We start from the raw sequence: 17,139 nt of genomic DNA on the forward strand, positions 1-17,139 counted from the left end.
TGAGTCCTTTTTAGCTTTCCTGACTGCTTTTTTGTATTCTTTCATAATGTCTTTATATGGCTGCCAGATTTTGGTTGTAAAACTCTCATTGAAAGTTTTCCTTAGTTGTGTTCTCAAACTCTTAAGTTCACTGTTCCACCAAGGAAGAGACTTTCTCTTTTTCAAAACTGTTAGCGGAGTAGATTTATTAAAAGTTGTGGTTAAAATTTTTTCCAACTTCTCTACTTCTGAATCTAATTCCTCAGGATTTCTGATACTCTTGTTGCCTCCCTTTTCAAGGCATTTTGTTGCTATACTGGTAAATTTTCCCCATGCCGTTCTTCTAGGGTTCCGGTATGTGAGAGGCGCACTGTACTTCTCGCGGATGCTGAAGAGTATCCAAGAGTGATCCGACATGGAAGGCTCATCGGATACCCTCCAGTTATCCACAACGAGACTGTCTGTGTCTGTTGATAGCGTGAGGTCAACCACTTCCTCCCACCCCGGAAACCTATCCGAGCTTGGGAAAGTAAATGTTGGCTTATCGCCCTTGTTGCAAATACTTAGATTACTATATATAGATATATAGAAGTGAGGTTTTTTTTATTGTTTTTTTTTTTTGAAGAAATGAAATATTCAAATTTTGAAAAAATGCTTATTATTTGAAATATAATTTTTGTATTTATGAGTTGTATTAATGGTAATGTTTCAGGAGGCGGTTCAAATTCCGGAAATTTTACTTTCCCGTTAGCGCAACACATTCCAGCCGTTTCACCCGAGAATTTAGCCGCTCACCATGTGGGCATATAACATCCATCATTCCAATATATCCATGTACATTATAGTCGATTGAAGGGTCGTAATCAAATGCAGCAAGGAACATATCTTCCAAAACACGACGTCGTATTCGCTTAGGTCTTGCTGGATTTCTTGCATGATGAGCTTCTTCAAATCTGTTTCGTGGACGTCGCACTGCACTTTGTGACAACACGCCCCGAGTATTTCGAGTCCGTCGACCTGTGTTTGATTTTGGACGTGCCGGCATTTTCTTTAAAATAATTTCTTATATGATCACTTCGTTTGAAACACACATAAAGTTTTCACTGAATAATTTTCAATAATTATTCTTTTAAATAGCCGGAATAAAAAAGCAAGCAACCGAAATTGAACGATTCAAATAATTTACAAATCAAAATATTGAAAAACAAAACAATAAAGAATTGTATGAAAAGTCACTTTTTGGAAATTTCCAATTTTTCGACTTTTCCTTATGAAAAGTATATGGTTTTTTTTATATCTCACCCTTTCCAGATCCACAGCGAACAACTTCTGATTTCATGAAGATACATACTATGTATATACATACAAAATAAAACGTTTGTATGGGAAAAAGAAAAGGGCTGTTTTTAGGGGTTTTCCGGCAACTTTCGTAATTTTTTCTTACATAATAACCTTCTCCTAATAATAACAAATACAACAAAAAAAAATCAGCCAAATCGGTTCAGCCGTTTATGAGTGATGAAATTACAAAGAAAGTGGCATTGATTTTTATATATATAGATATTGCATGTTTTGTTTATGTACATATAAATTTATCATTTTTTTTGACGTTGAAAAGAAGTCATTTATTATTTTTTTTTTGAACAAGAGATTTGTCACGTTCATTAAAGAGAATTTTCTCAATATTTACTAAGTTATCATCATCATTTAAATATTGCTTCAATACAAACAAGGCTTGTAGCGCTTCCTCTCTGCTAGGTGGCTTTGCACTACCTGCAGAGTCTTCTATAATATCTCCACTCTCATCTTCTAGTATTTCGTCTATTATATCATTTTCGTTTATAGCCCCAAAACAGTTCTCCTTTTCCAAATCAGCTAAATTTTTAAATAAAAAAGAGTTATTGTCTTGAATCTCGCAAAAATCATCATTTGAGGCACGGCTTTCGGTTTCACAATAAATATTCTCTGAGGTAGTATTATCATTTGAGTCCATTACAAGGATTCCTTCGTAAATTCCGGCCTTTTTAAAACAATTTCGAATTGTTTGAAGAGTCACGAGCCACCAAGTGCGCCTGACAATGTCCAAGACTCTCAAAATATTAACGCTTTTTAAGAAATTAGCCATAAATCCACCTTCTGCTGCTAGTATATGTTCGCGAACTAGACACTTTCTATAATGTGATTTCAAAGACTGAATAATACCTATAACAAATAAAAAGACATGAAACTTAAAAGTGGCAAATGCTGGTATAGCAAACCTTGGTCCAAAGGTTGAATTAGACTTGTAGTACACGGTGGTAAAAATACAATTTCAATGCTTTTTGGTGTGAAATCCAATTTGTGGCATGAAGCGTTATCAATAAGGAGTAGAATCTTTTTATTTTTTGCTGCCAGTTTATCATCAAACTCTTTTATAATTTCTCTCCAGATGCAACTAGTCATCCACGCTTTTTTGTTAAATGTATATGGGATAGGAATGATAACACCTCGAAAACACTTTGGGTTTTTATATTTTCCGATGGCATACGCATATTTGTTTGTACCAGTCGCAGTGGTTATAAAGAGCAATGTGATTCTCTCTTTTGATGTCTTAAGTCCACTTACGGCTTGGCTTCTCGCGACATATGTATGAACAATTCGGAAGAGCTTTATAAAATAGGCCTGTCTCGTCGGCGTTATAAATATCTTCTAATAAATATTTCTGTATTAAAACTGGAAGAACATTTTGCTTGAAGTTTAAAACCGAATGATTATCCGCGCTTGCAATATTATATTTTTTTGAGATTTCGCTTCGGGCTTTGCCGCTTTTTGCTTCTTCCACAATTTTGATTTTTGTTTTAATTGGCAAAGCGTTTCTTTTAATTTTTCCCATTTTTATTTCTTGCTTTTTTCGATTATTTTAAGATATAAAATTGCCAGCACAAAGTTTTGAAAATTATTTCTTTTAGGACGTTTTTTTTTGTATGGGCAGATAAATTTCGTGAGGGAAAAAAATTTCTTTTATCCGGTTTTTTCTTGTAAGCGGTTTTTCTTTTAAGCGGTCTTATTTAGATGAAAATACTTAAGTAGTCCAAGGTGTTTCAAAATTGTTTCTTATAAACGGACTTTTCTTATAAGCGGGTTTCTTATGCGCGGAGCGTACTGTAACACTATTGAACCCGTTAAAACAGACAAAAAATACATACATACATAGTTCACGACTAAGTCGATATTTAATTTTTTTAATATCCTAGATTCATCACCGTTCGACATACATACATACGTACGTAGCTATAGATTTGAATTGTATATTCCTCTTTGTACATTTATAAAATAAAAATAAAATTACAATTATTAGCTTAAGATTTCAATAAATTGGTATTAAAGTATCAAATTTGTATTCATATATATAATGTATGTACATGTACATATGTATATATCACGTTATGTTAGAGGTTTGTAGTGTTGTAGGTTTCATATTATTATTGTATTGTAAACTTGTACTAAAATTGGTAAAATTAATTTGAAGGTAACTTTATAAAATTATTCGCATTCAATTATCATGCACACGAAGACTTCAAAGAGAAAATTTACATTAGCACATTTTAATTTTATAACATTGCATTCTTAAATCAAAACCAACCTTTTTGAGTAATGAATAGCAATGGAGCGAAAATGAAACTCTACCTAACTGCATAAAAGGGGGGATTCTCTTGCTCTTGTAAGAACGCACGATTATATGAAGTGCAAAACTCCTATGACCAAAGTATGCAAGAGTACGAGAACACCACATTGCAGAAACATAAATACCAGCAAAAAGTATATGTGTGTCTATATGTAATATACAACTGCCATAGGGTTGCAATTATTTTGCAGCTATTGCATAACAAATTTACAAGTTTTGCTGTATGTAATATCAAGCAGAGCATCTAAAATGTACGTATTTATTCGTAATTGGTCGAAGTAATTTCAAAATCTATTGACGATACTTTTGTCTTTCTATTAGAAAAAAAGATACCATTATTTAAAGATCCTAAAATATTATTGTGTTAAAGAAGAGAACGGCCTAAGTCATGGAATTATAAAAAAATACAGTATACATACATTTAAAGGTTCTTCTTGCATCACGTGCTAAATTGTTCAACAAAGCTATTTCATTCACTATATACATATATACACAGTAACCTGATTTTTTAAAAATAAAAATATGAATGTATGTATGTATATACAATAATATGGAAAGATTAATCGCTGCTAAAGTGTCATGTTACAGTCCGGCTTTGCCCTGCAAAATATCTTCAAACTGTTCCTCAGACAAGAAGCGATATATGCCATCTTTGTTTAAGTAATATATTGGATCTTTGACTCGACGAATATCGAATGCTTCTCTGGAAAGCTCTATTTTTTTCAGTTTAAAAGTAGCGGTGCGTGGTATATCGTTCATTAATCTAATAAAAAGCGGTCGCGCATAGGCTGGCAAACTTCCCCGAACGCCAGCTGATAGATGTTGCATGTCCACTTTGCGATCGGGATCAACTATAGCTGCCATACCAGCTTTGCCTTCTACGTAGGGAATCTTTAAAGAGTTGTAAAAATATTGAGACAATAATCACTACAGCATCACAGCGAAACTTACATCCACCCCATACACCACACAATCTTTTAAACCAATCACGTTCGTAATATTCGCTTCCACTTCTTGTGTGGCGACATTTTCGCCACGCCATCGGAATGTATCACCAGTGCGATCTTTGAAGTAGAAATAACCGAGTATGTCCACAACCACCATATCGCCAGAATTGAAGAAGATATCTTCTGATCTGAAAACATTTCGCAGCAACTTCTTTTCGGATGCTTCTCTGTCGGCATACCCATTGAATGCAGTTACCGCTCGTTTAGGATTCACTTTACCTACGAGCAAACCTGTCTCTCCCGGTGAACATCTTTGGCAATATCCATTCGCATTGCGAATGGGTTCGCCAGTTTCCTCGTCACATTTAATGATTTGCACTGGATAAAAGTAACGCGCAATTAATGGTACGAAACCCACAGCACCCACTTGATTGGCGACATTGGCTGAAAGTGGTAATGCCACTTTGATTAAGTGCATAAAATATTAAAGTAATAAATAATACCGAGATTGGAATTTCCCTCTGTTGAGCCATAGACCTCTCCAATATTCGGAATATTAAATCTTGATACGAATTGCGACCAAATTTGTGGACGCAAACCGTTGCCGTACATCAAGCGTAGTCGGTGTTGTGTATCTTCTGGCTTTGGTGATGTGGATAACAAATAGCGACACAATTCACCAATATATTGAGCTACAGTGCAGTTGTATTTGATGCAATCCTTCCAGAAATTTGATGCTGAAAACTTTTTTCGCATTACAATGGTACAACCATGAATCAGCGCATTTCCCACACCGACTATACCTCCAGCCGTGTGATACAGTGGTAACGCTGTATAAATAATATCGCCGGCGTTAAGAGACAACATGTGGTGGATTCCGCTAGCCATAAATAAGTATCTAAAAACATTCAGGCATCAAGTTTGTCCGGGAGTGAGATATAATGATTCAATTTACCTTAAGTTATTTATAACAGCAGCCTTTGGTAATCCCGTAGTGCCAGAAGTGTAGACGAATAATAATTTGTCCTTTGTACTGCAAGCCGCAATGTCCGCGCTTAGATCCTCTATTGGCTGTAGCTCTAGGGCGGCGGTGAGATCAACAGCACCTGTGTGTAATCATGTTATTCTGTAGATTCCAAAAAACAAAAACATACACGCTAACCTTTAAAAAGCTTAAAATTATCGTTATCCCGTTGTTCTTCATCGCTAAATTGGTAAATTGGCAAGGTTTTGATATCCACCTCATCGTAAATTTCTTCCAAAGCCTTGCTGAGCTCTGTACCAACAATTATTATGTTGGCTTTTGCCACTTTGATGGAATGCAGTAGGGTATCGCGTCGTAGATTCGAATTAATTAAAGCTGTTACGACACCGATCTTGGAGAGACCAAGCCACAAGCATACATACTCGGGTCTGGTCTCCATGATTAAAGCTACACAATCACCATGTTTCAAGCCTTGTGCTTTGAAATATGCACCTACTTTGTTTGTATAGTTCTCTATCCACTGAAAACTAAGCGACCGATCGTCCATTATAAAGCATGGCTTCTTCGGTTGCTTCTTCACACGTTCTTGAAATATGCGTGCTATTGTCCATTGTTTTCGTTCCATGAGCATAATAAAGAGGTTCATTCTAAGAAAACGATATCCAGCTCTGAAATTATTCAAATCAAGCAGCTAAAAATAGCATTATGTTCAAAAAAAAAAATGAACTTACATAATATCACGCTTAACCGTACTCCCGAAAGCGTACACATACGTCGGATTCCTAAACATTAAAGCCAATGCAGCGCCCAAAAACAGGCATCCCTTAGTACTGTCTTTAAATACTATGAATGCCAATAATCCAAAAATAAGTATGACCAAACGGGTGGAGTTGCGTTGTTTAAAATTCAACTCCAACAATATCTGCATTTTGTTCAATCTAAAATCTATTCAAAGGAAATATAATGATAAATTTGGCTATTAAAAACGGCCCAAAATTAAAAACGTAAAAGAACGCCATTGATAGATTTCAAACTATTCGATAATAGAACTTTAGATGGAGAAATGTATGCCAGCATAAGTAGTGTAACAACGGTTCTTTATCTCAATCTACATGTACAAAGTTTAACGCTGAGCAAAGAAAGCAAAATCTGTATCAATTTATCTTCCAAACTCGACCAACAATTTTCAGTAACCAAGTATTAAGTCAAAAAGTTCTAAACTAATGAACATTGTCCAAATTTGATACCGACTCCTATAAAGGCCTCCTGTACCATTTCGGGAACAAAATTAAATGTTTCCAAAGTAATTATTTTAATATAATCCTTTTATTGGGAGTGGGCGTCATTATCATCTGATTTTTACAGTGCATAAAGAATTGGTCATTTCAGCAAATTTGGTTAACATTGTTTTGTTTAGTTTGAAAGATATGCTCATTAAACCTCTTAGAATATGCTCCGGCGGCCACGTTTTAAAAAATTTTCTAGCCACAGATACGCTTTGCCACTGTTATATATATACCTTCTATGATTTTGTATCTTAATTAACGACTTAGTAATAGACCTTCATATGAAATGGGTTTGTGGGTGTGGCAGTGGTCGGATTAAGCCCATCTGTAATGTCGTCATCTCGATTTGACAAGGAAATATGGTAATAGTTTCATGACGAATACTCTAGAGGCTTTGAGAATCACATATTCGGCATCTGATGGTTCAGTTCTAACAATTTTTAGGCATACAATGACATATCTTAAAAGAATTATTTGCGCAAAGTTTTATTCCGATAGCATAATTGCTGTTTGATTTGTATGCAATAAAGTAAAAAACTTGATCATTTCGCCTATTTTTTAATGGGATAATGTCATATATCGAATTCGGTTGAAATTGGTATAATACGTCCAGGGAAATAGGATTTCACACACATAGTTACCATATGGTAGAATCTAAGTTATAAAATTTAATGCTTCTGACGAATTTAGTTAATTTGGGGTAGTTTATTTCATTTCACCCATTTCCACTTTGTAGCAGGAGGTGGCAAAAAGGTTTGTCCTGGACTAATTCGGTTGATACAGCTCTATTAGTTTGTGAGATATGTATATTAATATTTTTAAAGGGCGATGTCACGCACATTTTTTTTAACATTTTGAGGTCATTATTGCCTTGGAATTTTGTGGCAATGGTCCGATTGCGTTCATCTACAATATTGATTGATCGCGTGTAACTGTCGAAACATGTACTGATCCTTCTCCAGTACGAATAAAGCTAAGTCGGTCTAACATTCCAAAGAATGAACCGGTTAAAATATAAAAAACTATCAGTAGCTACTCAGCACAGTGTCCAGTGTCTTGCAACCATTGACAGATGAACTTTGCTGAGGGCGAAGAAATCTCCTACGATTTACGCAGGTCCAGAAAGACCTTGGAACCGCTCATACGTTTTGCAGGTTCCTGCAATACCGCTGTGGCCAGACACCTAACCCAGTCTAATCATAATCCGATACCAGAGCTAAGTAGTCTACACATTCCTTTACTAGTCTTGATATGTCTATCTAAAACAGTTGGACAATGTTACTATCAAAGATGTCTCCTTTCCTCCATGAAAATACTATAATTCCAAAATCCTATTTCGGGTTTCGGGCAAAACGTGGCTATAAATTTACTAACGAATTCAGAAAAATATTCAATTAAGTGTGCCATAGAGGTCTTTTCTATAAAATTAAAAGGATATTCCCTTTCGAATTGAATAAAACATAGGAGTCTTATTTAAAAAATAGGTAATTATGGATAAAAGTAGCAAATTTCATATCAGATGAATGACCGATTAAAGTTGGTGTTCTGCAGTACGCCGTAATATATGTATGTATGTACATATAAACATATGTATGTTCGATCAGAGTGTCAAGATATATTAAGCAAAATAACCAGTATGAAAATAAGAACAGCGAATTTTGTAAATAAACCGATTTGGATGTATTGTATTCTGTGAGGTGTGACTGTGCAACTAACATTCGCAAAATGCAGAATTCCAATCAAAAACCTTTGAGCGATAAAGGGTTCACCACTGCACATTCGTACTGAAAATTCAACTTATTACCAAATATACTCAATTGACCTTGACTTTGAGCTTGTTTAGTTTGAAATATACTTAAGATTTATTGCTTTTTGATATGCTTTATAAAAGAGGATTAAATAAATAAAGACAGATTAAAAAATGGACTAAGTTCCCGGTGTACCCGATCATTTTAAACTTTCGCAATTTGGAAGGAAGGGAAATACTTTCAGATTTAGCAAAACTTTCTATTGAACAAGAAAAATGGCAAATTCGACTATGTCGAAGCTATAATACCCTTCACAAGTACATTTATTAAAGTAAGCATATATCATAATTTTGATTCGTCATATAGTACAATTATTTCGCCGATTGTACCATTGACGGACAAATGGATCTTTTACTACATATGTACATATGTACATAATTGATTGGGTCTCCCGAGGCTTTCTTCAGGGTATTTCAAATTTCATGGCAAACTTAATATACCCTGTTCATTGTATAAAATAGCAATAGTTAAATACTAATTCGTTGGTAATTGATGATTGTTATGATATAAACATTTTCTTGTCGGAGAATAGCACGATAAAATTGAATAACTTTTAAAAGATAACAGAGCCACTGTAATTGTCATGAATGGTTTATAGAATTAGATGTGACTGACTTTACAGCGTTATATGATCATATACCGTTATAATAAAACTAAGCGAGAGAAGTGCGATATCAGCACAAAAACTATTACTATAGTGAAAACTTTTAGATACCTGAAAATATTCCACACGCCTTTAAAAGATTTCCCTAGTACCACCTCTCTTCAAGCCCCAGATACCGTATATGTACATTTGGGAGGTCTGCTCTTTCTCCAATCCACGGACACACCCGCATCGGTTGAAATAAAAATGCGTAAATAAGCCTACTACAACATTGAGCTACATACTCGATAGTCAATTTATCTCGCGTTAGTGGCGTCATTGCACGGTGAGGCTAAATACGCCTAGCTCCACTGTTTTTATTACCAAATTGTTCAGGATGTGGGTATCTAAATCTCCTCACAGATAAGTATACAAAATACACTTACCAATATTGAAATCATTAAGTATACTAAAAAACATATTATAAAATGACTGATTTTGCAGTCTGACCGTCAGGAACCGTAAGATGTAACTATTTAATCGGAGTTAAGGTAAAAACTTGAAAGTAACTACATATATAATACATATTGTATGCCTTTGTGTTTAATACTTACATTTTCATATAAGTAAGTTTAAGTAGTTCGGCAACTTTTTGCGATGAACCTATCAGTAAAGAATGTCTTTTAGTAAGTGCATATTTAACTGATTTCATTTGTAGTATAATCTCTCATTTAACATATAATATTAACTACATTTGATGTCTTTATTTTTTTATTTTTAATACGACACCAGAGTCAATACTCTCATTAAGAGTGCAAAGACCAGCGCACGATTGACAATCTTCTAGCGTGTATACATAATAAACATACTCGTAGAAATGAATATAAAAGATGATTCATTTCGGTATTCTTTATTTTTTAAAAGAAAAAATACAGAAACTTCCATTTTAATGGGGAATGATTATTACCATTCGAAAGAACATTTTTTGGCCTTTATTTTTTGAAAATTATCTCTTTCAAATGAATGGGTATAAACTATACAGTTAGGTACAGAGAAATATTACACTTATTGGTGCAAATATTTGAGGTAAACTTATTTCTAATAAATGTCAAAGCTTCACTTTTTATCTAAGCGTTTGCATTGACCGGCTTAATGACCCCTTTACCCAATTTAATATTCTGTTTGTGGCAATTTTTTGATAAGTGCCATAATGCAGGTCTTTAGAGATATACTATACTGTAGAATTGCGCAAAAGTTAACTCGCGAGAAAGTTAAACCTTCGGCTAAGTTGACCGATTTTTAGCGTCCACGTACCGCTCTAAAAAGTTAAATTTTAGTTAACTTTTTTGAACTTATTTATTTTTATTGGAACCCAAGCGTTTGTTTGGCAAGAAAAACAATTGCTATGTATTCCTCGAATTTCTATGTAAAAAATTACTGTCGGTGTCGTGAGGTATATACATACATTGTGTGTCATGGGCTTTTGAACATGTGAGTTGTTTATAGTTAGTGTTTTAAAAAATGTCAACAAAGCAGAAAAAATCATTGCAAATTTGAAAACTTTTGGAATATGCTAAATCGCAAAAGTATTGGATGAATTCAAACGATTTCGGGAGGTACAATCGTTATTGTCCAAGGTGAGTGAGGTTGGCGACAGCAGTGAAGACATCAAAAATTGGAACGACGATCAAAATACGAAGTTGACGCAGATTTCGAAGTGCCTGACAAAGAAGTTGAAGAACCAGTTATCAATGAGAATATGCAACAGCAGGAAGTTAGTTTATTGGAAGCAGTTGAATTCGTCAATACCTTGATAAAGTGGTATGAAAACAATAATCATGCAAATCAGATATCACATCCTATTAATAAGCTCACGAAAATTATCAGGAGCTATTACACAAAAGTAAAGAAACGAACAAGTCTCGAACACTTCTTTAAATCAGCGCTTACAAATTAATATGTACATGTGTAGTATGTGCAGTGGAAAAGCTCAACTAAATCTAAGTTTCTGTTACGTGTGAAAGTTAGTCCTACAAAGAAATTGAACGTGTTATATCACTAATATTATTTGTTTCCGAGTTTTCTTCAAATTCGAAAACCCTTTCGAAAAGTTAATAATTCGGAATAGTAAAACAGATTTGGGACATTTTGGTTAACTTCTTCCCAATTCTAATATACATATGTATGTACTTGTATCTCAGTTGACTATTATTGATAATTAATCATTTGAAAATCGAAAGTTGTACAAGAAAGGTATTGATTTTGGTGTGGTATTTTAATTACTTTAAATAATAATAACTGGGTAGAGGTATACATTGTACTCCAGGAAAGTGTTTATTTATTCATGAATAACTACTAAATGTATTTTGTCCCCTTCAAAGTAATCACCCCCAGATATATTGCGTCGTACAATCGCAACCAAGCCTGGTATGATGCTTGTCGTCTCGACCCTCTGAGAACATTAGGTACCACCGATAAACGTTGCTTTTGTTCATGGTAGCTTCACCATATGTTAGAGTCAATATGCGGAATGCGTGCGCGTACTTAATTTTTTTTCACGCGAAAGTGTACATGGATTCTTTGATCCATTTTTGGAATAAGCAAAAATCGAACCAAAACGCGTTTAAGCAAAAAAGCTGTCAAAAATTACCTAAAAATTTTAAATACATATGAACTCTTGGAAAACGCGGAAAATCCTTCTCAAATCACGGAAACAATTGTGAGAAACTTTAAGGTTGTTTCATTTAAGCGTTATGACCGAAATTAATGAAGAATTTTACTTACAGGTATCCAGCTGGTATTTATGGCAGAAGACGCCTCGGCACAATTCCGATTTCTTTGGCGCCGCGATCTGAAGGTACCGTTGGAAAGAGGAAGTCTTCCTGATTAAAAAATATATAGGGCTATACAAGTAGGTACCGCAAAGGCTTCATTTATGAGATATTCGACTTTAAATTTCAAAAATTCCCAAAATTCCCAAAATTCGAACATTTCAACAAGCTATTTCACTACATTTAACACACTTTATGCACATTTTTAACTTCAAATTCATTTGAACAAACTATAAATATTTAAACAAATTCACTTTTAGCAGGTTTTATAAGCAAGAAATCTATATTTTAAAAATCACTTTTTACACTCGTAGTGAGCATCATTTATGAGGTAACAATTATGAGGAAATGGAGCTGCCATATGATAATAAGCAAATATGAGCAATTCGCTGAATTTCTCTAGTACAATATAATTCCTCTTCCTTTATTTAGCAATCTTAGTTCTAAGAAATACAAGTGTGTCTATAAAATATATTTCGAATTAAAATAGGTATAAACAATCTTTCCATGCATATGGATTTTTTTTTATTTAAATTTAATAAACAACTAAGTAATATTATGATGGGTTGTCAAAAAAGTCTTGCGGTATTATTATCGAATTTTTTTTTTATTGTAATTGAAATGAATTTTTGATGACTCATGCCCAGCTCTTGACCGATGCTACGGATGCTACTATGCCTGTCTCTTTCGACCAATTCAGCGATTTTATCGCAATTTTCGACGACAGGCCTTCCGGAGCGTGGCGCATCTTCGACCACCTCTACACCAGAACGAAAACGTTGAAACCATCGTTGTGCGGTGGAAATGGAAACTGTATCGGGTCCATAAACTGCACAAATTTTATTGGCGGCTTGAGATGCATTTTTGCCTTCATCGTAGTAGTACTGTAAAATATGCCGTATTTTCTCTTTATTTTGCTCCATGTTTGCGACGCTATAACTCACGAACGACTTAAAAGAAATGACAATCAATCAAACATGTGTTAGCGCGTGAAATGAGCTTTCCAAAAAGGTATAGCTTGACCCGATGCGACGAATAAAACTAGAACTACGCGCTTTCAGCGCCAACTAACGAAAATACCGCAAGACTTTTTTGACAACCTATTATAATAATATTACGTAATAAAATAATAAAATACTTAGGTTACCCCGGGTATTGGCTCGATCAGAATTATTTTTTTAAAGGAGTACTACTCGAAAGTGCTTCAGTCACCCTGGGTATTGGCTCGACCAGGGTTATTTTTTTAAAGCGCGATCGAAGCCCGCCAACGCAGAAAGGAGTACTACGCGAAAGTACTTCAGTCACCCCAATATGATATAAATTTTATAATATTAGCATAGAATTTTACTTATTTGTGTTTATTAAATATAAATCACATATTATACATATAAATATGTATATGGAAAAAGTGTTCACTTAATTATAGCTTGAAAAATCTTGGAAAGTATTTTTGAATTTTTAATCGGGAATATTTTAGAAAAATATAAGTGTTCCCAACATTATTTTTGCATATCCCTCCTGTAGAGAAGCTCTCCCATCCGTAGATACCCCATTTATACCGAAATTCGTGTTTTTCACCCGACCGCCAAAGTAATCGGAATCGTGCCGACGCACATAGGAGCATTTTCCTTCAAAAACCGGACAAAAATGAAAATTACAAACTTCAGCGATGCTACTCAAAATTGATTTTTTTAGTACCTAAGTAACCCTTCTACAATGAACTGATAAAATGAATGACCTTCAGCCCGCTATATTGGCACACAAGTAGTCGGAATCTAGATTTCGTTCAGAACGCATGTGCTTATTCGCGAAACTCTTTATTGTTCTCGAAATTGCAAGTGGTTTTTTGTGTTGCGTGAAGTGAATTCTGGAAAATATTTTTTATGGATTCTGGACAACATGGTATGTTTATAATATTAATGATATAGAGATTAATTTATTTAATGGGTTATTTTGTTTTTTTTCGGGAAAACAATGTATCATTAAAAAAACTAAATTTTTTTTTTATTTTTTAGAAATTAGTATTTTTATTATAGTGTCGGGCGAGGTCGAGCTTTGAATTATTTTTCTTAGTAAAGGGTTTCCACTTAATATATAAGTTTAAACATTTTCCCCGTCTTTCGCCCCCTTTAAGAAAAGCGCGTTGAATTAGGTTGGTCCCTTGCATAAAATGAGTACTGCTTTATTTATTTTTTTAAATTAAATACTGAAATCCTGCTAAATTATTGTATACAGGTGGTATATAGATAGTATAAGGGGGCTCTATCGGAGCCGGTGTGAAAATTGGACAATGGGCGTGGCACCGCCCTCTTACTGGTGAAATCCCATATCTCGGGACCGGACTTACCGATTTCGACAAAATTTTGAACGTAACATTCTTTTCATTTTCCTATGTTTATCTGTAAAAATGAGCGAAATCGGACTACAACTACGCCTACTTCCCATATAACACAATTTAAAACTCCATGTTACTATCTTCGGACCGACGACGAAAACATGTTTTCGTGGGAAAAACTGGTTTTCGCACGAAAACTTGTGTTTTCGTTCCTGTAAAATCTGTCAAACGAAAACACAGTTTTCGCTGAAAACCAATTGAAAACTTACATTCCACTCATTATAATTGGTGCCTGCTCTAGTTTAACCGATGTTTGTGGAAGACATATTTTGCCGGCCCTAAATTGTCCCTTGATATTTGTTTATATTCCATATACAAATACAGCTGTCGCTTTATATTCTCATATTAGGGGAATTCTCATGCTCTTGCAAAACCTTGCCCTGTGCAGAAATTGCAGAATTTTCCTCTTGGTGCAACGGCACAACAACAAACACACGCAGAAAATTATTTGCAATGGCTGTAAAATATGTCAGACCAAAACCAGCACCAATGGGTGCTCGCTTGGCCTTGCTTATTTCGGTATAGGATTTTTCATTTTATGTCATCATGCAATCTTGCAAGAGCAAGAGAATGCAGCTATTAATAGTTGTAGTGAAAACTCATCGAAAACACACATTGTCGGTCCGAACGACTTAGATTCCACAACATACAAATGTGTTTTCAAAATGTTTTCATTGTCGGTCCGAACATTGTATAACATAAGGGAATAAAATTTTGACTTAATAATTCCCTTAAAGTGAGCCACCTTTTGACCAATAATTGTCCAAATCCAACCAAAACTGTTCAAGCCCCTAGGTACCGATCATGTGGAACCGTTACGGATAGTTGATTTTTGACCGAAAATATCGTTCAAAGTGTGAGATATGAAATTAAAATTAACAATCCTTTTTTGATAATAGTATTTTATTCTGTCAAAAATGGGTTGAATCGGGTCAATACTTTCCTGAGCCCCCATATACCTAATATAAAGATTTTAGAATTTATAGGTGACTTTATGCTGGATATATCCGCCAATATTTGCGCCAACTCAATGGAAATTGCAGAACATGTTTTATTCATAACAGTGTTTCTTTGCGCCTAGAATAGATACAATTGCTCCAAAACTTGAACCCCCCCCCACATAACTTTTACCAAGATTTTCGGACATCCTCTTGACCTTGCTCCATATGATTGGTGATTGTATGTAAGGTTCCTTAATGAAACCGAGCGAACATTTTTTTAAATATGTGGCATATTAGTAGTATGTGGGATGAGCAAAAATAGATAACATCTGGTCGGAACTACCTCCCACTCAAATATATTCAATATAAAGTATTCGGTTGCACCCGAAATTAGCCCTCCCTTAGTCGTTTTATTTTAATATACTGCATTATTATATTCAATAATGCATTTTTATTCATTTTCATTCATAAAATCACTTTAAATAATTTTGTCCGGTTTTTGAGACCAAATGCTCCTATGTGCGACGCCTCAATGAGGCACACCTCTATTAGAAATAGTACGTAAATATTTATGTATACATACAGGCGCGGATATAATGGATCAGTATCCTTACCGAAACATCCTAAGGAACAATGGAGACATTTTAATTTGAAGCAATACCTGTAAAGTGGATATCAATAGATGATAGTACTCCAAAATATGCAGCTAGAGCTGTTATCCACCGAAAAAATTGATGTATTGCATTAGCCAACGAAAAGTAACAATCTTAACCCGATAGAAAACATCTGGAATTATATAAAATTGATGTATTGCAATAGCCAACGAAAAGTAACAATCTTAACCCGATAGAAAACATCTGGAATTATATAAAAGTTAAGATCGGGCAAAAAATTAAAAAAATCCGAAGATCTGGAATTAAGGAAGCGGGGTACTTCATTCCATTAAGTAGATGCAACTGGCAGAAATATCGCAGATGTCAAGTTGTCTTGTCTATAAATTCGTAACCATACAACAAAGTTTGACCTGGTAATAAGGAATACAGTATTTTTTTTTCATTTTTGCATATAAATCAAAGTGTGATTTTTTAACAGCAGAAATCTGTGAACGGCGAACTAAACAAAATTTCAAAAGATAAATACATAAGTACACCCAACGAAACAAAAAAAGGCGCTCTCAAAATATTTTTGTTATTTTGATGTTTAAATTGAAAAAGTTCCGCTGAAACTTTAAATAACTCATTAAATTTAATTTTAAAGTTTTTTTTGAAGTTTATATAAATAATGTGTGCATAAAAATTAAGTACAACATTTCACGAATAAATATGCAAAATCATCTAAATATAGAGTCCCTTCAAAAATAATGGACTTTTTTCAAGCTTTTATTAATAACATTTCACCAAAAAATATTTTATATTATAATTTTTTTTAGTAATTTTTCATTTAAAATTAAAGAAAACGCACATTAATTCAATTTTGCAACAAAAAATTCATTTTATATCTCTTTATTAATTTATGGTGGCACTTTTAGCGTTTATGACACTTTTAACTTTTAACTTTTTATACTCTCGCAACAATGTTGCTAAGGAGAGTATTATAGTTTTGTTCACATAACGGTTGTTTGTAAGTCCTAAAACTAAAAGAGTCAGATATAGGGTTATATATACCAAAGTGATCAGGGTGACGAGTAGAGTCGAAATCCGGATGTCTGTCTGTCCGTCCG

The 17,139-nt window shown here is 34.2% G+C and overlaps 2 protein-coding genes across 8 annotated transcripts in view; both read right to left on the minus strand.

Annotated features, from left to right (window-relative positions):
• Positions 1–1,600: 1,600 nt before the first annotated feature.
• LOC126755734 (tigger transposable element-derived protein 4-like) lies at positions 1,601–2,709 on the minus strand. The gene is made up of 2 exons (XM_050468477.1): positions 2,238–2,709; positions 1,601–2,181 (listed from the first exon to the last, which is right to left on the minus strand). The coding sequence occupies exons 1-2, from the start codon at positions 2,419–2,421 to the stop codon at positions 1,601–1,603; spliced, it is 765 nt and encodes a 254-aa protein (XP_050324434.1). The 5' UTR covers positions 2,422–2,709.
• A 456-nt stretch (positions 2,710–3,165) lies between these two features.
• LOC126754523 (long-chain fatty acid transport protein 4) overlaps positions 3,166–17,139 on the minus strand; it is a 29,977-nt gene continuing 16,003 nt past the window's right edge. For 4 of the 7 annotated variants that reach the window (XM_050466590.1, XM_050466587.1, XM_050466584.1 and 1 more), the window contains exons 2-7: positions 6,307–6,520; positions 5,753–6,243; positions 5,546–5,696; positions 5,094–5,488; positions 4,595–5,034; positions 3,166–4,534 (exon numbers count right to left, since the gene is read on the minus strand). In XM_050466590.1, coding sequence (XP_050322547.1) covers positions 4,226–4,534; positions 4,595–5,034; positions 5,094–5,488; positions 5,546–5,696; positions 5,753–6,243; positions 6,307–6,503 — 1,983 coding nt within the window. In that variant the 5' untranslated portion in view covers positions 6,504–6,520 and the 3' untranslated portion in view covers positions 3,166–4,225. Of the gene's footprint in view, positions 4,535–4,594; positions 5,035–5,093; positions 5,489–5,545; positions 5,697–5,752; positions 6,244–6,306; positions 6,521–9,866; positions 9,916–17,139 lie in introns of all 7 variants that reach the window. The other 3 variants (XM_050466589.1, XM_050466588.1, XM_050466585.1) reach the window with 1 other exon arrangement.

This window comes from Bactrocera neohumeralis, chromosome 4 (genome assembly GCF_024586455.1).
Source record: "Bactrocera neohumeralis isolate Rockhampton chromosome 4, APGP_CSIRO_Bneo_wtdbg2-racon-allhic-juicebox.fasta_v2, whole genome shotgun sequence".
NCBI classification, from domain to species: Eukaryota; Metazoa; Arthropoda; class Insecta; order Diptera; family Tephritidae; genus Bactrocera; species Bactrocera neohumeralis.

Coding starts and splice junctions, on each gene's coding strand:
- LOC126755734 (XM_050468477.1), bottom strand. CDS start 2,421: ATGACTAGTTGCATCTGGAGAGAAATTATAAAAGAGTTTGATGATAAA. Junction 2,182..2,237: donor AATTCAACCTTTGGACCAAG/GTTTGCTATACC, acceptor TATTTGTTATAG/GTATTATTCAGTCTTTGAAA.